This window comes from Sarcophilus harrisii, chromosome 4, assembly GCF_902635505.1.
Source record: "Sarcophilus harrisii chromosome 4, mSarHar1.11, whole genome shotgun sequence".
Classification (NCBI taxonomy): Eukaryota; Metazoa; Chordata; class Mammalia; order Dasyuromorphia; family Dasyuridae; genus Sarcophilus; species Sarcophilus harrisii.
Window position 1 is genome coordinate 134,251,511 of NC_045429.1, and position 24,820 is coordinate 134,276,330.

Sequence of the window (24,820 nt, forward strand, 5' to 3'; positions counted from 1 at the left end):
GAAAGATGTTAATGTACTGAGGAATATCACCAATTCATCTGGGCAAAGGATCATGTCCCAACCCCTGACACAGATCTTGGTGTTTTACAGTTAAAAAGAAACTCTCCTGGGTTTCTACAAGATGGCAACTCTGTCATGCCATGCAACCAATGTGCCAGAGTGCTAAGAAGGAAGGAGAATAAATCCCAGATGTCCCCCAGGACTGTCTTTCATAGCTAATTCTAAAATAGCACTGAGTTTGTGACAGCCAGAGAGGCTGAAGAACTATTTTCAGTTTAAGGTTAACACAAATAAAGAGTTGTGAAGAGCATTTTTACACTACAAATCATTCTCAAATTGTTTTCTGGGTTTTCTTCTTACTTTCAAATAAGTATGCAAAATGAACGAAAGAGGTTTCTGAGTGTTCCTGGGGTTCAACTGTCACTCTTTCTCCCAAATGAGGTGAAAACTGAACAGTTGAATTGGTAGCCCCTGAGAACTGTTGCTCTATGAAGACAACAGGGGTTGCTCTTGCATTAGAACAAAACTTACATAGATGAAACAGTAGGGCAAAAAGCACAAGCTATGTTTAGCCATGGAAGTCCCTTTGCAAGTACATCTGAACTTAATACTAATTGAATAGAAAATAAAAAAAATATGGATAAAAATATCTAAAAAACACAATTCAATTTATATGATGGGTTTTTCTTTTAAATAAAAAGAATGAACTCAAGTTTGACTCTTCACCTTACCATATGTCAACTAGCAAGACTATTATGGAATACCCTTAGGTCATGGGGATTTATAGTCTGTTTAGAAACTCTAAGGCATGTTATCATCAAAAACTGCCTTCTCTTTCTCTCCCTTTTTTTTAAAAGTCACTCAGGAAATCAGGTGCAGCAAAACAGTAAGTGCTTAGATTATAATGAACACTTCTGTATGACAGACTTCAGTGAATTCAGTGACTCAAGACCATAAACAAACAGTAATTCTATGTTAACACAGGGCACTACTATTTTCACTGCGTATGCCTGAGGCACTGCTCTTGGATAGAATATTTCAAATGAAAATAAAAAATGCTTTAGGAAAACTATCCACGAATTTGTAAATTACTATCACAGTCTGGGATACTGCTAGCTGTCCAGCAAAGCATCCAAGACAGGTATTGCTTTAACACACTATTTAATTCCTTGGAGAATCCTTCAAAAGCAAAAAAAAAAAAGACGTTTTCATGGCAAACATGCATGCATTAACACAGAATTTTAAACCCACATTTTGCAAACCCCACCATCCCACACACACATAGTATTGTCTCTGGCTGTTGAGAACCTTATCCTCACCAGCAGATGTGCAGGCACAGCCCTAGCAGAAGATGAATTTAAAAGCATGTTGTAGGTAAATGATGGAGTTATGGAATTAAAATTAATTCTTTCTAAGGCCCAAACAAATGAAAACTTGGGTCCTCTTGGAATTACATGAAATGAACACCTAAAACCAATAATGTTTTTATATGATACTTATTAGTCCCAAGTAAAATCTTTCAAACAAAGTTTGGTGATTCCACTAAGGGAGAATATTGATATGCACACAAAAAAACCCCCAAACAAATAAAAATACCTATATGATGGAGCTATAAAATTAAAAGCTAGCTTTGCAAGGGAGCCCCACATTTTACTCACCTACATCTGTGGAGATGTGAGTGCATCGGTGTAAAATACAAGACTGAAAACAATGCTATGAGTTAAAACTGAAACATGAAGACAGCACCCCAAGTCCCTCATTAGCTGGACATTTAGTAATGAGAATTTTTTCCCCAATGATTTTTCAAAATATATTACATTCTATATAACATTTGGTGCAAAGACAATGAGAGTGAAGATTCAAGAAGGCCTCTGCTGACTCATAATCTTTTCTTCATTAAAACATCTCAGTGTTTGGTTAAGATAGTGTTTTAAGTCCATATTTCCTACTTTACACAGAGAGTTTTCAAAAAAAATGATCCAGGTTAAACATTTGAAAATATAGAATTGGATTTTTAAAATATGACAGAGCAGGACCCAAACTGGCAGGGGGACAGATAATGGCCTAATTATCATTTAACTTTATAACTGCCAAAGCATCTGGTAACTAGTTAATTAGACAAATAATTTATTGTATTACTTACAAGGAGAGAACTAAGGTGCTTTGTTTTGGGTGTTGTTTTGTTTTTAGGTAATAGAAAACAGCATTTAAAAAACACTCAACAAGATCTAGATTATTTGTGAATACAATTAGTGTCTTTCTATTTCTTTTATCATCCAGTTATCTCAAGTATATGGATGAATGAATGCATAGTAGATAACTAATACTTGAATAATTACTCTGAGAAATGTGATTAAAATAGTAAGATATAATAATTTTAGCTAAAATCATCTATAACCAGTGCAGCTTGGTCTCATGATTCTAGGTTATGCTGCTTGTAAAGAAAATTTCCAATAGTGATTTGCATTTGCAAAGAAATTAAATAAATAGATCATTAGAAAAATAAACATAAACATAAGAATAAGACACACAAACGTTGACACAAAAAATACTATTCTTAACCTCCCCTAAGATATATTATTTATTAAGTACTTATATCTGCATAGTTTTAGGACTTAACTATTTTCCTAATATAAACTACTTTTTCCCCCTTTATTTTCCCCACTTCTTGACCCAGGTTCTCATTAATATGTTTGCTAAAACATTAAAAATGTATTAAAGAATAATCATAATAACTTTATTCCCCCTCTCCCTTTTTAAGTTCAGAAAAAATAGGAAAATTGTTTTGTTTTGTTTTGTTTTGTAATGGACAGCTTTATTGACCCTTTTTATTTATTTAAATCCTAGTTTGGTAGTCATCTTTGAAGCCTGAAGGACAGATTCATTCTATTACTTAATACTCTGGCTGAAGAATAAGGGTAATTATGTTTAAGTCCTGAAGGGAAATACTGCTGCTCTTGATGAACTAACATACCCAATTACCAACTTTTGGCTGTGACAGAACAATCAAGCCCAGAAACTCTGAACCCTTAATGAAGTAGAATTAAAATTGTATTCTCCTCCTTCTAGCCTCATGAGGTACATCAGCACTTGGGAGAGAGAAAAGAACATTCTTGTTACCTCTTGAACATAAGCACAAGGATTTCTGTCCTGATGTCCCTGGGTGCCTTCTTTTTTGATCAGGCATGCACAGTACAGGTTTCCAATTTTAATACTTCTAATTACAATACAGAATTCTGAAAAGTAGCTTTGTTTTGAATTGAAAAGGGCAGAGTTCTTTGCAGGAGAGGAGGACAATCTAATGTACCTAAGCTGTGGGGAAGGACATAGGAGAATCCAAGACTAAATCTGGTTCAATTTAATTCCTATGTATGTGTGAGGTGTTGTAATATAAAGATGAATAGGACAAAGGTCCTTGTTCTTAAAGGACTTGATTCAAAGGTAACTGTAAAAAAGACTTTGAAAAAACTCTCAAAATGTGTTAAGACCAGCAAATTGCCTCTATCGATACACCATAATATAGAAAAAATTTTATCAGCCTATTTAGCAAATGGCAGTAAAATTGGTGTTGCTTTAACATTCATAAATTTCCTTAAGTTTGGAAGCTGGCATCCTCCCTCAGATCAAAGGTTAATGTTTACCTCATCATGAATTCAGAGATTCCCCCCTCCCCCAGTCTTAAGAGGGCAAAGCCAGTAGCATAGTCCCCTGGATTTGACTTGGAAATTCATCCTCTACAGGGGTCCTCAAACTACAGCCGAATGCGGCAGCTGAGGACATTTATCCCCCTCACCCAGGGCTATGAAGTTTCTTTATTTAAAGGCCCACAAAACAAAGTTTTTGTTTTTACTATTGTCTGGCCCTCCAACAGTCTGAGGGACAGTGAACTGGCCCCCTATTTAAAAAGTTTGAGGATCCCTGCTCTACACCATTCAGTTGCCAAAAAATAAATAAATAAAGACAGCTGGCATATGCCCAACACAAGAATATGGACTAGAAACATTACTATTTATGATTTACACATCAATACTGATAATAAAGAACAAATAGAGATAATGACAATTCAGAAGCCTCAGGCTTCACAAAGGTCCAGCTCTGTAATGGGAATGAGAATTTGTTCTTTGTCTCCTTACTCCACATCTTAAACATATGATTTACTTTTTCATACAGAGTCCACTATTTTGGCCAGTAAATATTAGCATTATCACTGTGAAGTTCATAACAGTATTGAGACATATGAAGTTTGCTACAAATTAAATTACAAAACAGAAAATAGAACTTAAGCTTCCTAAAAACCACCATTAAAAAGCCTACCCTTCAGAGTATAAAAGTTTTTGATGTAAGTCAAAACTAGGACCCTCAAAAAGGGTCTTTTATTTTGCACTTACATATTACACCTAAGCAGTATATGGTTCTACATGATATAATAATCACAGAACTTGATATCACCTGTTGGTACACCATTCTTTTGAATACCTAACTTCTAAAGAGTAAAATGAAAGCTAAAATTAGCAGTGTAAAAGAATTATTAGGGATTTTTAAAAAAATCACAGTGATATTTTTCATGAAGCTAAATTGTCCTTTCTTTTTTGTTGGTAGTAGGTGGACAGGAATGAATTCTTGGGAGATTCTGGGGAAACACTTCTTATTCACTTCTGATAACTGGAAGAAAAGCCATGAAAACAATACTACGTTCAAGGACACTAGATATTCAATAATGAACGACTATCAGTTAAGTCTTTTCTAATCCCTACTTTAACTTTAGGTAAAAGAGAGAAGTAATGGAAACTGAAGAGATGGGACAGTTTATATTTTTCTCACCAGGACAAATTAATTAAAACAAAACCTAATTGATTCTCCCCAATATTTCTGCTCTAAGTTTTTTTTTTGTTTTGTTTTTTGTTTTTTTTTTTTTGGATAAGCTTAATATTTGGCTGCCTTGTGAAGAAATGGGTACAGTGACAGATGAAAGACTTGTATTCATCCTATAATTCAGAATAGGGGGGAAAATCGACTGCTGTGCATTTAAGATTCTAACAACCTTGCAATTTTGTATAGTCGTTTCCCCCACCCGTTCTTTTGAAGAAATCTGCTTTTATTCTGTTAATAACTAACCACAGTTGCAGCAGCATGGATCCGATTAGCAGTTCTTATGGTACAAAGGGGAAAGGAAAAAAAAGCTGTGAACAGGGTTGCCAATTTGTCCACCTGGGCCCCCAGGAGAAAGATTAGATGAGGCGCCTGCCTGCTCCCTTTTTTCCCATTTGATCGCTGTTCTATACTGCCTGATAGAGAGAGGCCTTTTCAAAGCCAAGTCACTGCCTTTCCCCCCTTCTTTAATAAAAGTTTCACTTGTCTCTATCTTCTGTCATACATTTCTGTGTTGTAACACATTATAATTCCATGAAGACAATCAATGACAATATTACTAGAAATTATTGTTTAAAAAAACAAGACAAACCAAAAAAACAAAACAAAAACAAAAACAAAAAACCCCAAACCTTCAGGAATAGAGTTTGGGATATTATTTCATACACAAATATGTTAAAGAAGTTTACACCTAGCCTATAGCTGATTTTTTTATTTAAAGATGCATATTTGAAAAAATTAATAGTTCAGATCATAAGATGAAATATGCTGTATAAGCACACAACCTTTAAATTACATACCCTTTAGACATTTAAGTCTGGAGATTTCCTCTCAACAATTCTAATTTAGACTTACAAAGATTGTTCCACTTTTCCAAGAAACCAAAGACTGTGTACAGTCCTATTTAGTGACTAAAACTCTCAAGTTTAAAAATATTATTAAATGATAATCAGAAGTAAACTGTAAGCCATTGTTAGAAAACTGGAAAACATTGAAAATTATACAGTATTCCAACTTATGTGAATATATTCAATTTCTTCTCTATCTGCAAACTTTAAAAAAAGTAGACAAATACCTTTTTATTTTAAACTGCTTTATAAAGGAACTCACAATATAGCATGTCAATAAATTTTTTTTTGCTAACTCCAATACCTATATAGGAATTCTTTTTGAAAATAAATATTCTATAAACAAATCTCTTTTTAATGACTGGAGGCTTTGGTGTTGGGAAAACTTTGATCACTTGGTCTGTGCTAGTGGTGCGTGAGGAAGAGGTGAAAGAAGAGGAGATGGTCTTTCAAAGGTCACTTAAAATCTTTACAACGTACTATATTGCTTACATACTAAGGGAAGAACCACACAGTCCTATGAATGAAAAAAGTACTGTTGGCTAGACCAAAGTTAAATGTAACCCTGGCATTATTCATTGATCATCCCAAGAGATGTGGCATCGAGATGAAGTACATCAAAAGGGCAATCAATCTATGTCCTAAAATGCATCCTGACATCTCTTTTTCTGTTTCCATTCTCTGGTAACAAAGTTTTGAATGACAACTTGCAATGATAATGAAACTGCTATGTTTTTAAGTTACTTACAAATGCACAGGACATGAAGGAGCATGTTATAGAGAAAGGACAGGGAACTGGAAGAAGTGGGTTTAAATTTTGACTTTGCTAGGTATTTATTAGCTTTGTGACTGGCAAAAACTACTAAATTTTTGTGGGCCTCAATCTCCTCACCATAAAACAAGGGAATTTGACTAGGAATTCTATAGACTTTTTTTTAGTCTAAATAATATAACTATATATGAACTGAATATATATACACATATAAATACTATATGTATAAGTATGTTTATATAGATAGACAAACATATATATATATATATGTATGTATGTATGTTAAATGCCTGTATCTATCTCTCCTAAATTCTGAAATTCTGGTTGGCTAATGTCCAACATGTACCAAAAAAGTCAAAGTCAATGTTCATCAGCTCATGCTGACTTCAGCTGTTTTGCTAATATGAACATTACCTGGCTAATGTTTTGAATAAATCTTTACAGTTTCCTATAGATTCTTGGTTGGTAACCTATAGAAGATATCCTCCCAAGCATGTTGAAAGACTTCTTCTGAATTTTAAGATGGTCAATATTCTAAAAGAGCTAAAAGAGCAAAAAAATTTTGTGCAAAGTACTCAGGAAAGAATGGATAAAAGAGATTGCTGTACTACTAGTAGTAGCAGTAGCAGTAGCAGTAGCAGCAGCAGCAGCAACAATTGTAGTAGCTATAGTAGTAGTGATGATGGTGATGGTGTTAATGGTAGGATAGTAGTAGTAGTAGCAGCAGCAACAGCAATAGTAGTGGTCGTTGTAGTAGTAGTGATGGTAGCAGTAGTACAGATAGTGGTGGTAGTAGTAATTGTTCTAATGTTAATGGTCACCTTTTTTTTTGAGGGGGGGGTGCTTTTAAGGATTGTGAAACATTTTATATATACTATCTCATTTGATTCTCACAATAGCCCTGTAAGTCATACTGTTATTATCCCCATTTTATAGATGAGAGATAGAACAAGGTTAAATGATTTGTCCGGGATCTCACACAGCTAATAAATGTCTGAAATAATAAGTGAACTCATATCTTCCTGACTCCTGTCTAGCATTCTATCCACTGGGCTAGTTCAACTTAAAATGTACAAAGTGATTGAGATAATCATATTTTCTTTGGAGTTATTTATTTCCCAACTTAGCCTCTATTAATTTTTTAAACCATCAAATAAATTCAATTTATAATAACCAATCTACATGACTACTTGGACAATGTTTATACCACTGCAAGACAACATAAGGCAAAAAATAAAGTCATGAGAAAGTTTACAAAGTGAAATGTGTATCCTCTTTAAAAAAATAAATAAAACTTTTTCTTTTTTTAATCATTTACTTCAAATTTCTTGGTGTCAATCAAGAGACTTTTCAAACAATAAGCCTGTCAATAGAACAGGATCCCAATATGTTTTATCATCAAAGTTTTAATACACAGGCATAACTCTGGGGTGTTCTGCTATTTTCCTGTTATAGTATAACTCATAGCAGAAGGATTTTAAACACTTTGTGTGGGGATTCACCATACAAGGGCTATGCAGAACTACACAGATGGAGAAATGACTTTGATTCAGAAGCTTTAGATTATTCAAAAAGGGGGAGAAGGATGGCTGGATCTGCTCCTACCTTGAATTGTGATCCAACTCAAGAGATTTATATACATCATGATTCATGGGATGTTACCACCCCCAATCAAATTGCTGTAGGAGAGGTATAGTTCAAAAATGTGGAACTGTAGTCATTCTCCTTTTTAAAAGATTATGAAAACAGGGTAAAAAGGAAAAATTTCTCACGTTATCAATTCAGTAAGTTTTTCCTTATTAATTTTTTTCTTTCTGATAAGCTCATGATACCACTCTAATTCCATTTTCAAAGGTAAAAAACTATACATGGTGAGAATTCCAGGAGTAATACTTTATCTAAATGATCTATTTGGCTTAGTAACAGATTTGTACACTGAGTTTTGTTTTTATTCACTTAAAAACAATCCCAAATTTAGAAATGAGAGACAAATTTGATGTTTCAATTCTATGTAATTTTTAGATTTTGTGAATTTCATTTAAAGTACTCTCTCTGGATTCGCCTAATGATGATGCTGGAACAATTTCAAAGAAGTCAAAACTGTAAGCTCCCAAAAGGAAAATGAGAAGTACATAAAGGGCGAAAATGGGTACAAAATATTTCAAACAGTAATGTATGCTTATGGAAAACAAAGAAAAAGGAAAAACAAAGTCAGGGATATCTTTCATTTGGAAAAGAAGGTGGTGGTCATATAGAAAGAGACTGGACAGACAGTTTAAGTGGAAAAGAACCAGCAGAACTTTAGATTACTGAGTATAGGGAGGACACATGGAAGGAAACAAATAAAAGAGACAAAGGACTAGAGTATGTGGAGGGCTTCAAACATGCACCAATGAAGGGAAAAATCTATTCTTTGAAGGAGATTAAAAACATAGCTACATATCATCAATTATGAAAATTTATTGTTGTTTTTCTTCAAGGGAAGTAGCACATTTTAGGACATGCTTAGCAGAAAAATGGGAGGTGGAGCAGAAAGTCAAGATTTATTTGCGACACCACAGTCAACCAACTAAGGCAACATTCTATTCAAACTTTTCTGTCACAGAAACATTTCCTTTAAATTCCTAAATTTAAGTTACCTAAAAAGATTGAAAACTTTAGTTTGGAAGTTAATATGGTCATATATGATTATGAATAAACATCCTCATGCATATGTGTAATATAAAGTGCCTTCTAAATTGGCCAACACAAACAGCGAGAGCAGAGACCAAAGCCAGCCAAGGGAATTATGAATTAAGAAAACAAGAAAGGAAACAAGTTTAAGGGAATAATTGGGCGAGTTGGCCTTCTTTAGAAAATCACCTAGCTTATCCAATAACAGTAAATCCCAATCATTGCTTTGGGAGTCCTTGCAACACATTACATTTTTTAATCAACTTAAAAGATTCATTAATTTTGGTATCCTCAGCAAGGTCACACTCTGAGCATTGAGCTGTGTGCCTTTAATGTAGTTTGCAAGTACAAACTCCTATGTCACTTTCTGTTTGGAAGGGGGAATATCAACATTAACAAACCCTGGTTATATCATTTATAAACATGCAGATGTGGATTATTAAAGATTAATGCATTTTGGGATTGGTGTCGGCATTCCGTTTGTCTCATGCCGAAACCAATTCTGTTCTTCATTAGTCAATGACAACCCACATCACCCTGTTGTGGAAGAGAAATCAAAGGTGCAAGTGTGGGAATTGAGAGGAAGGGATGAAACTGATGACTAAGAGACTTAACGGCTGTAATCAATCAATGCATCATCATAATTTCACTTCACAGTTATTTGAGGACATAAACATAACTCCCTTTGCAAAAGGCTTGGTTTTCTCCTCTAAATACTAAGCATTATGTTTAGAAAATTTAGTCATCTGCACAAAGACTTAAATACAACCTATGGAAATATTCAGACCATAACAAGTTGCCAGGTGTTATATTTTGTTTCGTCTCCATCGCTAACAATATTGTCAATGAGTGGATTTCCTCTAGACTAAAATGAACTTTTTAAAGGTTTTGCAATATACTTTCATTTGCATTCTGACTTCTCAGTGAAAAGACACAACAATTGAGTTCAATGCCAACAGCAACTAAACTGCAAAGCATGTTGCATTGACTCAAGACATACTGCCAGTTCAATCTTACCATAAGCTCAGAGTGGTGACAGTCTGTCCAATTTAAAAAAAAAAAAAAAAAAAAAAAAAAAGGCAAATACTAAAGTGGGTGTTTAAAAAGCTTTTTCTGTAGTACCTGATAATAGCATCAAAAGTAACTGATAAGAGGATTGCCAGATATATAGCAAAAAAAAACCATTAGTCACTGGTAATATTACCAAGCTTTAAAAAAAGGGAGAAAAACAAAAAACAATATGTTTGTGACACTGGGCATTATGCTTAATCTACAAAAGATAGAAAAAAGGAAGAAATTAATCATACAATATAAGTAAAACCACATGAAATTGTATAAAATCTAAATGCTCATTTCTATTGGGTGGATAGAGAATAGGAGGAAATGGGTCATAGTGAAAATAAAACAGAGAATTAAGAAAAATAAGTGCTAGTTCCAGCTTTAGGACTTATTAACATAATTATCCCTCTGACCCAGGACAAGTCACAATTTCATTCAGCCTCAATTTCCTAATCTGTAAAATGGAGTTAATAATATCTGCCCTACTTACCTCACAGGATTATTATGATTAAAATACTTTAAAGCAAAAGTGTCAAATTCCTGCCTCCCCCATCTCTGCAAGAATGAAAATACTATTGAAAAAATATTTTAAAAAATATAATCCCACAGTATTAATGTTGATTTATAGTTTTCTAAGTCAATATGCAGCTCTAAAAATATGTTTCTATTTGAATTTGATGTAATCCTTTAAGAGACCTAACCATGCCAATTGCATGCTCAAAAATCTTCAGTGGTTTTCTCATTATCTCTAGGAGAAATGAAAATTTCTCAGCATGCCCTTCAAAGGTTCATCTACTTTTATAGACATTTCAATTTTATTCCTTTTTTTGGAGATAGTTATGCAATACTGTAGTTAGAATATGGGATTTAGAGCTTAGAACACCAGAGCAAAATTTTGTATTAGACACTTATTAGTTGTGTAATCTTGGGCAATTAACTCTTTTAGCCTCAATTTAAAAAAAAAAAAATCTGTAAGATGTAGATAACAAGATGTCCATGGGGATATTATTATATAATTATATCATATGAATATGTGTATATTTGTGTGTATAATACGTGCCTCCAGGGATGTTGTGAGAATCAAATGAAATAAAGCACTATATAAATCTTATCTAGTATATTCTAAATTTTAACTAAATTTGGATCAATAATGTTTCCTGATCTTTCTACAGTGGAAGAACTGGCTAGATTTTGTCTTTGTATCAGTTTCTAACACCTGACAGGAGACTTTGTATATAAGTGCTTAGTGTTTGCTTTGAGAGAAAAAAATGCTCAAAGACTATCATGTGTGTGTGTGTGTGTGTGTGTGTGTTTAAAAAATATGTATATATGGCAATATTTGTAACTATGTAGATAATACTGAAAAAATTGTTAAATACAAAAGAAATCTTAAGATTTAACCCAGATGAAGGAATAAAATAATAAAAATGAATATGCCTAAGAGTATCAGTACCCAAACTACAATTTAATAGCATTATCAGCAATATAAGTGACTGTTTTTTGGAAGCCCAGATGAGACTATCACTGAGGGTAATCAGCTAGAACAGGTAAGTGATGCAGTAGATAAAGGGTAGATCAAGTCAGGGAGATCTGAGTTCAAATATATCCTTAAGTACCTATGCGCTGTCTGGTCCTGGACAAGTCACAATCCCATTTGCTTCACTTTCCTAATTTGTAAAATGAGCTGGAAAAGGAAATGGCAAACTACTCTAGCATCTTTGCCAAGAAAACCCCAAATAGGGTCATGAAGAGTCAAACATGACTGGAAAATGGCTGAATAGTAAGAAGAAGATAAGCAACAACGAAAAATGTCCCAATTCTGAATTTGAACCATTAAGAAAGGTAAAAGGCTCTGAACCTCATTATTAATCCACCAAATCTATTTAGAACTTTCATTTCTTTTCTTCTTCTCAAGAAAAAAGCATATTGTTGGAAAGCCTCAGTTGGAAAGGATATAAAATTACTCTTATGTGCAGCATACAAGTAAATATTTTCCTTGTCAGGAAGGGAAATATAGTCTTATCAGTATCCTTGTTTTGCAAAATTGCTAAATCAGTTTTGTGTAACACGATGGAAGAAAAACATGGATAGAGCAGCCACATTTGGTGGTGGGGTGGTGGGGTGTGCGTGTGTGTTACTTTTTTATATTTTCTGCTCAGTTTGCCAATAACCAGCATGCATCATCCTTAGAACAAGCTGTTCTAAGGCGAAGCCATGAAAAAAATTTTGATAGATTCCCTAAAGTTTTCCAGGTAAAGTAATAATGCTTGTTTTTAAGTGAAATAAGTCCTATGATCTAACGCTATAACATTTAAAACATTTAAGATTACACCAAAGTTACAGTGAAAATGAATATATCCAAGACCCATTTGCCTTCAAAATCAATTTCTGAAATTATCTAGTTTTCACTAAAATTCACATGCTAGAATTTCATTAGATAGAAATGAATTAAAATCCTAAAATTAAGACTCAACATTTTTAAAAAATGAGCTAATCTTTTTTTTCTTAAAAACCTATTTTTTCTTCTGATTTCATCATTTCTACCAATGACTTTGTTGTTCATGATCTCTCCCCTGTTAAAACCCTTGCTATTTGTTATCTTTAACTCTACCTTTGGGCAGCCCTTTTTGTAGTGGCTAACAACTGGAAACTGAATGGATGTCCATCAGTTGGAGAATGGTTGAATAAATTGTGGTATATGAAAATTATGGAATATTACTGTTCTGTAAGAAATGACCAACAGGATAATTTCAGAAAGACCTGGAGAGACTTACATGAACTGATGCTGAGTGAAATGAGCAGGACCAGGAGATCATTATATACTTCAACAACAATACTATATGATGATCCTGATGGATCAGGCCATCCTCAGCAACGAGATCAACCAAATCATTTCTAATGGAGCAGTAATGAACTGAACTAGCTATGCCCAGAAAAAGAACTCTGGGAGATGACTAAAAACCATTACATTGAATTCCCAATCCCTATATTTATGCACACCTGCATTTTTGATTTCCTTCACAAGCTAATTGTACAATATTTCAGAGTCTGATTCTTTTTCTACAGCAAAATAACGTTTTGGTCAGGTATACTTATTGTGTATCTAATTTATATTTTAATATATTTAACATCTACTGGTCATCCTGCCATTTAGGGGAGGGGGTGGGGGGGTAAGAGGTGAAAAATTGGAACAAGAGGTTTGGCAATTTTTAATGCTGTAAAGTTACCCATGTATATATCCTGTAAATAAAAGGCTATTAAATAAAATTAAAAAAAAAAAAAAAACTCTACCTTTGCTCTCAGTTCCCACCTTTAAGCAGCTGCTAGATCTTGTCAGTTTAACCACGGCTACCACTCTTAATTCAGAGTCTCATTACTCTTTGCATGGACTACTGTCATCATCTCAGCAATGTTCCTCTGCCTCTGTTCTCTCCCAACCACAAAGAATCCTTCATGCCATTGACAGGTTAAATGCTACTTCTCTACTTACAGCTCTTCAATAGCTGGCTCTTTATTTCCTAGTAAGGAACGTTCAAACTTCTGAGTGGCATTTAAGACTCTCAAGAATCCAACCCCACCCAATCTTTCCAGCCTTCTCATGCTTCTTTTCCCTTTGCCTCCATGCTGGAGCCAAATGGGATGAAAGCCTTATGCTTTACTTCCTCTCTCTTCATGCTGTTAATAGTATTCTCTTCTCATTCCAACCTGCTGAAATTCTATCCATGCTGTTAAAGTTAAACTTAAATGCATTCATCTGCAGGGGGGTCTTGTTTGTGAAATGAGTACTAGACTTGAATAAAAAGCCTTGCATTCAAGTCTCATCTGCCATCTTTAAAACCTATTAGATGTGTGATCATGGACAAGTCACTTAAATTCTCTGAAAAAAGAAGATAACACTTGGACTATCTACCTTTCAGGGAAACTCAAGATGATTGGTGGATCTCAAAATTCTCTCTCATGCTAGATAAACATGAGTTATATTATTGTGAAAGCTTTGTTGATGGTCTTAATAACAATCTTTCTTCTCTTTGACCTCATAAAACACTCTTCTTTTATACAATTTTGGGGCAATTTCTATCATATCCCTCTGCTAAACAACCAACACGAAACTACATTTATTGCTCCAAGAATTAACATATTCCTGTGCATGTGGTAAGCAATGCATAGATGTTAGTTTATTTGAATTAAAAAGGGTCTTTAAAGTAATTTTGTCCAATTTCTTCTCCTGTGGAGAAATTTGTTTTATAAAATCTTTGACAAATGTTTAGTCTCTATTGGAAAATTTCCAGTGATCTTGAAAACTCAATGTAACTCACTTCACCTTTAAAAAAATTTTCTTTTTATTGACTGGAAATTAAGGTAACTTCATCCTTACTTCGATTTCTTGTTTCTAGCTCTGACTTCCCTTACTAAAATAAGTCTATCCCTGACTTCCTTGGAAAACCCTTCAAAGACTTATAGATAGCCATTGTGTATTCTTCTAATCTTTCAGCCACTTTCATGATAAAGTTTGGCTCTCCCTCAAATTTGAGTTGCCTTCTGCTGGAAGTTTATCAGTCTCTATTAAAATTTGGCTCGCAGACATATACACAATAATACATAAGAAGTTTGGCAAGAGTAGAATATGATTGTCAAGTTAGTGGGCAAAAATGTCCATTAAGGCACATAGTCTAAGGAGCTATTTTTTAAAGAGCAGTAAGGCATGGGGAAGGAAGTTACTCATGCGATGGATTCATGGGGGGGATCTAGGAAGTGCAGTAGCCACATATTCAGAAAGAACTAAATTCAAATTCTGCTCCAGACACATATTAATTGTATGATCCTGGGCAAGTCACAAACTCTGTTTCCTTATCTGTATTAATGGGGAAAATAATAGCACCTATCTTCCAAGGATCTTATGAGGTTCAAGTGAGATAATATTGTAAAAGCACTTTACTAATGTTAAAGCCTGTAAATGTCAGCTATTACTATTATATTTAGCTATGAATCAAGTAAAATTTCTATATTTTTTTCACACAAAGTTTTTAGCCAGGTACTGGATACCTATCCATTTAGAAAGAATGGATACCTAAACATCTAAAAAAGATCTAGGTCTTGAAATGTCTTCATAAAAAAATCAGATTTGTAACAATCATTCTTCATCTTATGAGCACTAACTGTGACAAATTAGACTAGGAACTATCATTTCCTATCACCTAAAACCTTCCTGTTCACTTTGGCCTATGACTGCCTCTTAACTGCTCTTCATTTTTCTCTTTTCCATTAAGCATCCTTCCAATGCCTGCTTGTCTGAATGTCAAATTAACCAAGAGAATTAGCTTTATAACCAAATTACTTTCCTGTATGTATCTGTAGCCATGTCAGTGTAGATTGTTATCTACTCTCACTTGTTTAAAAAAAAAAGAAAGAAAGAAAGAAAGAGAGAACTCTTACTTTTGTAAACACTCTCCTCCATTCATGTTTGTAGCATATAAGATTTTTCTCAAGTTGATGAAGAACATCATAGCTAGCTGTCATTAGGGCTCTTTCTCTCATCCTGTAGGAACTGATCTGTCAGCAAAGTTCTTGAGAGATAAACTTAGTGTAAATTAACTAGTATAAAGTAAACATCTTTGCCATACTCATTATAATGGAGATAAAAACCTTTGATATCTGTAATATTTTAGTTTCAAAAAAGCTGAAGGAAGCTAAAATGGTTTGAAAACTGCAGAGAATACAAGGGTGGAACTTCATCTTTCATCCTATGTATTATGCACATAGATCTCAGGCTGGTGGGGGAGGGGAGAAGACATTTGCCTTCGTCCAACTAAGAGTTTATAATAATATTCCCTTTTCCCCAGGGCCTTACATTTCACATGACCACATCATCAGTTCTTATTTTCTGCTCTCCCAAAATTCTTTAATTTACTCTGATAGCTGCACAGAAGAGGATAGAAGGAAACAGAGAATGCAATGATCTCCCCCCAAAAAAGGAAAAGAAAGAATCAAAGAAGAAAACATATCAAACTTTTAAAAACTCATTTTTTCCCCTATCTTCTATGCTGGAAAACAATGTTTTACATATAACTAGAAAGATATTATGTGCAAACTGGAAACTGAGTGGATACCCATCAGTTAGAGAATAGCTGAATAAGTTATGGTGTATGAATGCTTTGGAATATTATTGTTCTATAAGAAACGATCAGTAAGATGATTTCAGAAAAGCCTGGAAAGATTTACATAAACTGGTGCTAAGTAAAGTGAGTAGAACCAAGAGAACATGGTACACAGCAACAAGATTATATAACGATGAATTCTCATGGACTTGGCTCTTTTCAACAGCAAAATGATTCTAGGCAGTTCCAATAACCTTGTGATGAAGACAGCCACCTGCACCCAGAGAGAGGATTGTGGGAACTGAGTGTGGATCACAGTATAGTAGTATAGTAGTTTCACATTTTTGTTGTTGTTTGCTTGCACATTTTTCTATTTTTTTTTTTTTTTTACTTTTTGATCTGATTTTTCTTGTGCAGCATGATATTGTGGAAATAGGTATAGAAGAGTTATACATATTGAACATATACTAGGTTATTTACCATGTATGGAGAAAGGGAGGGAAAAAAGAATTTGGAACACAGGGCTTGCAGAGGTGAATGTTGAAAACTATGCATATATTTTAAAAATGAAAAGCTTTTAAAAAAGATACTATGTATAAAAATGCAGATATGTCATATGACATTAATAAAATGATACACTTTCTATGATGTCAGGAAACATGTTGTTTTTGATTAGTCTCCATGCTCATTTTATCTAATGCTTATATGGGCAGAATAGGTACAATATAAACTAAACATCTGGTAATAGTGACACAGGATATCTACTCTTTTTTTCGTTTATTTTTACAATCAATGGTCACTGAACTTCTAGCTTCAGGAAAAAAATACTTATTTTCATCTGAAATTTGCTTTGGTGCTAATGCTAAAAGATAAGGGAGAAAAAAGACAAGGGAGTGAAATATTTTTTGGGGAAATAATTAATGGAAAGTTCATGAAGTCATTACTTTCTGTCTCTAACACACTTGATTGATGAATTATCAAGAGTAGTTTAAAATTCCCTCAGATTTTATAAAGAAAAATGGTGTCAGACCCTCCAAAAAAAATTCTATTGGATATTGATGGGTTAATATTTGCCCAGCCCATAAGCGATCTCCCACAGTAAACTCACCCTTCTTAATATTTAAACACTGTTGCTGCTTACATGGCACAGGAGAAAAAAGCTGACAAAAGCCTTTGGCCAATAAAATAAAAATAAAAAAAATTGTTGGGCTTATTTACATTTTTGCTTTGTTAGTAAACTGGAACGGTTGGCACAGGAGGCAAGACAAGTGAAATTAACATCCACTAAATCTTCTGGCAATAGCAGTGCATTTTGATGTGCTGTGTCAGCTTCTACGAGTGTGATAGGTAGAATGAGGCAAAGAGTAAGACCCACACCAGATAAGAGGCAGCCTTGGCTCCTGCTCCAGAACAAAAAAGCAATCAAAGAGATCTGGGCTGCAACATGAAGCAAAAAGTTAAGGAAGAAAAGAAATTAATTTTTTACAAAGAAATTAGTGTTTGGCACCCATAAATGGCAGGAATGGCTACATTAAGGCGTTGGGGCGGCTTTAATTAACTACAACTACAAGAAATTCAGTGGGGGAGGGGCGTGGGGGAAGGGAGCTATGGCTTCCATTCCCCATATGAAACTTTAGCAATACGAAGTAGGGGGATTAAAAGATTGTGTATAAGGGAGGAAGGGAGGAGAACAAGTGAATGCAAGAATTTATACTACCACATGGTACTGAAAAGCACATGTATTTCTGTTCTTAAATACATGTATAAATTAAACAGTCAGAAGCAGATTTCTGTACCTTCCCCAACTATAGATGGCTACAATGCTGGAACCCAGTAATGTGCAAACAAAGGCAGCTGATCCATGTGGCTACTTACCATAGAAAATCTCCATCCTGCTTTTCAAAAGGAATGCAGGAAGGAAATGCCCCACTGAGTTAGGGATATGCCAGTGCCAATGCTATGCAAGTGCATCATGGTAGCAATTCCCATGAAACTGGAAATGTTTGTCAGAAGGCAATATAGGAGGGCAAATTTGCAGTGGGTGGAGAAACAGTTTAAACAGGCACTGAACAGAATCAGCCATTTGGGAGGTTTTATTGTAGGTGGTTTGTTTATCTACCTTTGTGATGTTTCTCATTAGTTGTCAATTTTATTTACCCAGAGCAGAGATGGAGAAAATGATGGTTCTTTTCCAACAAACACTGGGAAAGCAACACCTTTATTCAAACCGTCTTCCCAGCAAGAATCCCCTCCAATATTTTGGCTTTTCCTCATCATGGCTATCAGCTACATAACAGCTGCTCATTTTACAATGACTTGCTGGAGAGACAATGATTGAAAGAGCCAATCTGCGTCACATGGAGAGGCAGTAGCAAGATATAGCAGGAGGTAATGGGACAGAAGTGAGGTCAGAAAAAAACCAAATCAAAGGGGGGGGGGATATACGTGTTAAGGATAGGGGATAAAGAGAAAGAAAGAAAGTGGAGAAAAATAAAAGTGAAGAAACGAACTAAATTCTTGTTTATGAAGCTGCATCTTACATGGGGTCTCTAAGTGAATCTAATCTGACTGATTTAAGAATTTCAGAGGGTAGATCTCATTTTCATATATTCTAATATTTAGATTTGTTGAGGAACCAGAAGGGAGAAGGATAGAGAGAAAAAACATCGGAAACTATATAGAAATAGAACCTGAATAGGAATGAGGCCATTCTGAGATAAGGGGAATGTGAAGATACTAAGAATATCTTCACTTTTGGGTGATGGCATTTGGACCAGAGATTTTATCAGTGTAGAGAGTTCCACGGGTAGGTGGAATCTCCTTGCATTGACAGAGTCTGGCAAGGCCTCTGGAAAGGTGGTATTGAGAGGGCATTGAAAACATAAGGGGATGGTCCAAGTTCAGCTAGTTTACCAGTTTATCAGAGTCAGGGAAGAAGCTGAGCCCTACTGACTCCAAAACTGATACTCGTCTCCATAATTAATACCTCATTGCTTTTCCATATTATCAATACTAATCAAAATATAATTAACATTGTTAAAATAGCTGGAATGGAGATTCCTTCTGTAGCTCTATTTTAGATTGGTGATTACTATACAGCTTCAAGTGATTTTTAGTGCTTAGAAAGTAGAATTAATACTCCTCTCAAAAATCCAATCATCAACAAAGGTCTATTTTTTCCCCAGTCTTTATAAAGCTTTCTCTTCTAATCTGACATCGGTACCTTCTTTGTTGTATCCTTTTCCACATAACTCCTATGTGAAATTTAACTGCTGTACTATCTTGGTGTCTTATTTTCAAGTTAGAATAGGTATTTCCTACCTGACTTCCTAACATTCACAAAATTTCAAATCAGAACTTATGTTTGCCACAAGACAGATGTCAAACTTGGAAGGACATGTGTTGGGGAAAAATAAAGAATTGACAACAGTCCTGCATTTCAAAAGAACAAAATTCAAAGAAGTGAAATCTCTCAAAAGCAGCCATAAGATGCCTCATATAACCCTAGGAAAACTAGTATAATTTTTGGAGAGCTTTGTCTGTGAGAAGATTATAGCCCAGGGGAAAGGAATTTTGGGGCACAGAAATGTACAAAGACCACCATCAAAGTTATGGCAGACAAGGCTACAGCCTTTTTTGGTAGTGGTGCAGTCCTCACACTGAGGAAGTCACAGGTGACTGAAATGCAGTCACTATTTTTGAAATGGAATTGGCCAAATTAGAAGATTTTCTACAAAGTAAACTATTTCAGAGCAGTACTTCCAAACTTAGACATAGCAAGTATCTAGTTTCCTGAGTGTTTCAAGACTTCTTCTTTATGAAACATACAATCATAAAAAATAAATATCCTTAGAAACTTAGTCTCATCTTGATAGGAACAGTAGAGTAAAACCATAAGTGAAATTTGAGCATAGGCTTCAAAGACAAAGAAAGTTTATCCTAGGTAACATCCTTGTACACATATCATTATCAGTGAGTATCCAGCACTAAGAAATACATACTATCATGTAGGAAAAGCAGTATGGAAATGTCACTCTTAAAAACAATAAGACTTATGATATGGGAATCAGCATCCACCAGTAAACTCACAAAGGAACCAGTGGCAAGTTCAGAAGAGGAGGCAAGCATATTCCATTATACCTACTTATATAATTTTAGCCAAAGTAATATATAAAAGGAAAATGATGTCTAATCTATAGCTGAAATAATGAACTATATACCACAACTAAGCTTCCATTTATACTTTATGTATCTGATAAAACACACACATACACATAGACACACACACACACACACAAACACACACAGTTATTTTCATGTTGTTTCAACCATTAGAATATGAGCTTCTTAAAAGAAGGGACCCTGTTTTTAATTTTCTTTGTATCCTCAGTGCTTGGCAGAGAGTAAGTACTTACTAAAAGCTCCTTGATTGTCTGATTCAAAAAAAAATTGTTCCATATACTTAATAAAAGAAATCGTGTCATTAGATATATAAAGTGACTAACAAAATAACTGCATTTCTGAGAAGTTGCATGAGATGCTAACAAGTATGAGATGGGTAGAACTACACACTGGAAAAAAGCTCTCAAATATACTGTGATGAATGAATTAACATCCTACTACAAACATGAAGTTATAAGGTTTTTGAAAAGAATACATTTTATACTGAGATAGAGTCATAAAAACAAACCCACTGGTTAACATTCTACTTGACAAAAGAGTTTAGTGGAATATGCTGATACAATGTTCTGATTAAGCAGAAACATTGTAAAGATTCATGTAGGCAGAAAGGAAGACTATTTAGCTTTGGCAAAGCAAACAAACATGTAAACTGAGGAACATTAAAAATCAAAGTCATTTAACTCAATTCCTGGGGTAGGTATGAGGGAGGAGAAAAGAGACTATTAGCTCTTTCTTCAGAGCTATCATTGTAAGAAATTAATACTATCAAATCTATAAATAAAATATAAGTAAAAACTCATTAAAAAGATCTCCTGGGACATCATATTTATTTTGTTGTAATGACTATTAGCTATACTTTTGAATTGGGCACTTATCACTGATAACTTCCTTGTCAGATCCCTGGGACATTTTGATCTCCCAATAGAATATTGCAAAATACTTCATTGATGTGGATCTAACTGTTCTAAGTCATTAAGCCCAGATCCAGCTTTGCTATCCAAGTAAAATCAAAATAAATCAGTAATACCTGGAATACTTGCAGGAGAAATTGGGCCCGATCTTGACTGGTTACTCCCAACAGGAGAGCCCACAGGGGAAGGTGATGGGCCCCCTGGGATACTGGAAAGATGGGGGGAAGCATGAGGAGAGAAGGGTGACTGTGCAGGATTGCTCTGATCCCCTTGACTGCTAGTGGAGCCTGATGCACTCACTGCTGAACTCAAAGTTGCTTCTGTTCCTGTGGGCAAGTCATCAATGGAGCCAGATAAGTCCTGAATAGAGAAGAAAAGAGAGAAAATATGTATTAATGTAGTTAAAACACTGCTAGTTCATTGCCCAATCCAAGTTCACCTACAGAATTTAGTTATAACAGATTTTTATAAAAGCAATCATTCAAATTATTGCTACTTTGTCAACTAAAGATATTATCAGGTCTCATAAGCTACATCAATAAAAAATGACCATTTTTTTCAAAGTCAGCTACCCTTTTTTCCAGGAACCATCTCTGAGTATTCTTTGAGTACTTAGTATAATAAATCAGTTCAATTTTTTCACAGGTAGCATTGGATGGCAATGTGGTATATTCACCCATCCCTACTGATTGGGTGGAAGAAGTTATTAATATTGAAGTAACAAAAGATATTGTTGAGTTTAAAAACTGTGGACTGGGAACATGGTTGTTTTCATACTATATCCTCTGATCTTCAAATTAAGAAAAGAGATCAGGCAAATATATGTATAAATACAAATATGTAAAAATAACTCCATATCTTTCCAAACTTATTCCATGTCATTCTTTTTTATGTACTCAGTGTTCCACCCAAAGTGACTATTTAATGTTCTTTGAATGTGACATTCAACCTCCTGATTTTGTGCCTTTGCACAGAATGTTCCCCTGGTCTGTGATATAATTCCTTTTGCCCCTCTACTTGTAGAGATACCTAATTTCCTTCCAAGTTTAGTGAGTGTTACCTAACATACAAGACCTTTTTTCATCTCCCCAGATGTTGGTGATTCCCAGAATCCCAAGAACCTAGCAACATACAAGTCATTGGATAAATGCTTACTGGTTGATTGAATAGAAAGAAGAGAACTTCTGGACATTTGAAGTAATTATAAAATTGTTTAAGGAATTATATTTCATTATGAATATATGTGAAATGAATCCCCGTATTTAGAAACTCTTGCTTTATTCTTATAGAGGCCAAAAATAATTGCAAATCAAATTCATAGCATTATTTTGGTTACATTATATTCTTGGATCAGCATTATGTACTCTATCATTGTATTAAGAAGAATCAACAGATAAATTGCAACAGTAAAGTCAAAATGATATTGTAATAAATAAATACCATTAGAAAGAAAGGTTCAGTATAACAAAAAGTTTATCTGGCTTGAAATTTATGTAATACATTTTCTAACCAACACAAGTATTTTCACTAGTTTGGTGTCACAACATAATCTGAACAAAACAACTGTTTACACTTTAGGTGGGAAAAAGAAAGCAGAACAATCAAAAGTTTTATTTCTGTCAACAAGTAGCAATTCTACTCACTTCTCTCAATTTCAAACTAGAGAGGCAACTAAATCAAACCATTTAAATACTCAGTCTAACAAACAAAGTAAATCTAGAGGAGAAAGCTAGAATGTGTAAAAGTTAGATACCATCTATTTTCCCTTTCTTAAGAGGTCAATACACTTTTTTTTACTTACTAATTAGCTGCTAAGCATCAGTTCAGTTCTGTCCCTAGGACATAAAGACTAGTAAAGTAACTATTAGCAATTCATTCATTGCTAGAAAAAGATCCATTACAACAAAATAACTATGATGTCCCAGGAGATCTTTATAATGAGTTTTTACTTATATTTTATTTATAGACTTGATAGTATTAATTTCTTATAATATACAGCTCTGGAGAAATAAACCAGTCTTGTGACGATACATGAGGTATGTATACGAGAAAGTTTTCATTCAAATTATTAAGCACTTGGCTAAGAGTTAAAATCTTGACTATTTGTGGTTTTTGAGAGATCCCCTAGTGTGTTCCTTTAGGGAAGTAAAATTTGTTTTTATTTCAGTAATATAGCAGAGCTTGAAAATTCTAAGTTTGCTTTATTAATATGGCAAAGCTTGAATAGTCTGTCTAACTTAATTTTTCACTGAAAGTGTTTTTATGTTTGTGGTGGTGTTAAGTTCTTTCAACTTTCAATCCAAGTTCTTTCAATCCAACTTTCCCTGACCCCATTTGATGTTTCCTTGGCAAAGATACTACAGTGGTTTGCTTTTTGCTTCTCCAGCTCATTTTGTAAATGAGGAAACTGAGGCAAACAGAGTTAAGTGTCTTGCCCAGAGTCACAGTCTGGATTTTAATTCGGGTTCTCCTGACTCTGGAGTTGGCACTCCTATCTACGATGCCACCTAGGTGTATAAAATACCAGATGCAATAAAAAGCAATTTTAGTTGACTTTAAACCCATATAAAGTTTTTTAATTCTATATTTTAATGGGTAAATTTTATATGCAATTTTGCCAAGAACTCATATTTGTATAATTAAAGTCTTCCAAAGTACTTTCCTCAACCAATAATTTATGGAGTGATATTTTCCCACCAAATTCTCTCTTGATCCTACCAATACTGTCTCTTACTTAGCACCCTTCTGCTAGCCCAGAAGACTGGAAAAGGGAAGGTAAATTATCATAGTCAAAGAATTGTCTCTCTTTTGGGTCTAGGTTCTCCTACTAGAGCCAAAATATAACAAATCTAATCTTTTTTCCTAAAGGTCAAACTTACAAATATTTGAGAGTGTTTGTCATGTGTCTTCCATCTGCATTTATTCAAATTAAAATATGTGTAATTCCTTCAACCAATCCTTATAAGTCATCGTTATGTAATTTGTTACCACTTACTCAATACCCTATAGCTTAACAATACTGTAATTTCCCTAAAATGAGATATGTAGAATGAGAGATAATATAACAGTTGTGGCCAAGTGAAAAAATATATTTAAGGGAATCAATCTAATTACAAAAGTATTAAAGGGAATAATGGGAAAGAAAAGAAGAAAAAAAGAGAGAGGGCTAAGACTGTGTAATGAGATGGGAGGAGTTTGGTCAAGGGAAACTAAACTGAGAAAGGCATACCAGTATGATTAGAAGAGAAAGATAGGAGTAAGGTTCTTAGGAAATTTCAACTGGAGTAGGTCAAACAGCTTTTAGAAGGAAAGTGTTGACCTGAAGGTCAAAAGAAGTAGATGTATCTGTGGGGTAGAGGAAAAATGTACTGTGGGGACTGTGTCCATGCACTGTTCCACCCTCATAGTCAC

General features: G+C 34.3%; 1 protein-coding gene across 4 annotated transcripts in view; it reads right to left on the bottom strand.

Annotated features, from left to right (window-relative positions):
- ARID1B (AT-rich interaction domain 1B) overlaps nucleotides 1-24,820 on the bottom strand; it is a 526,614-nt gene that overhangs the window by 104,490 nt on the left and 397,304 nt on the right. For all 4 annotated transcript variants that reach the window (XM_031937578.1, XM_031937582.1, XM_031937579.1 and 1 more), the window contains one exon: nucleotides 21,526-21,769. In XM_031937578.1, the coding sequence (XP_031793438.1) occupies nucleotides 21,526-21,769 (244 nt within the window). The remainder of the gene's footprint in view (nucleotides 1-21,525; nucleotides 21,770-24,820) is intronic.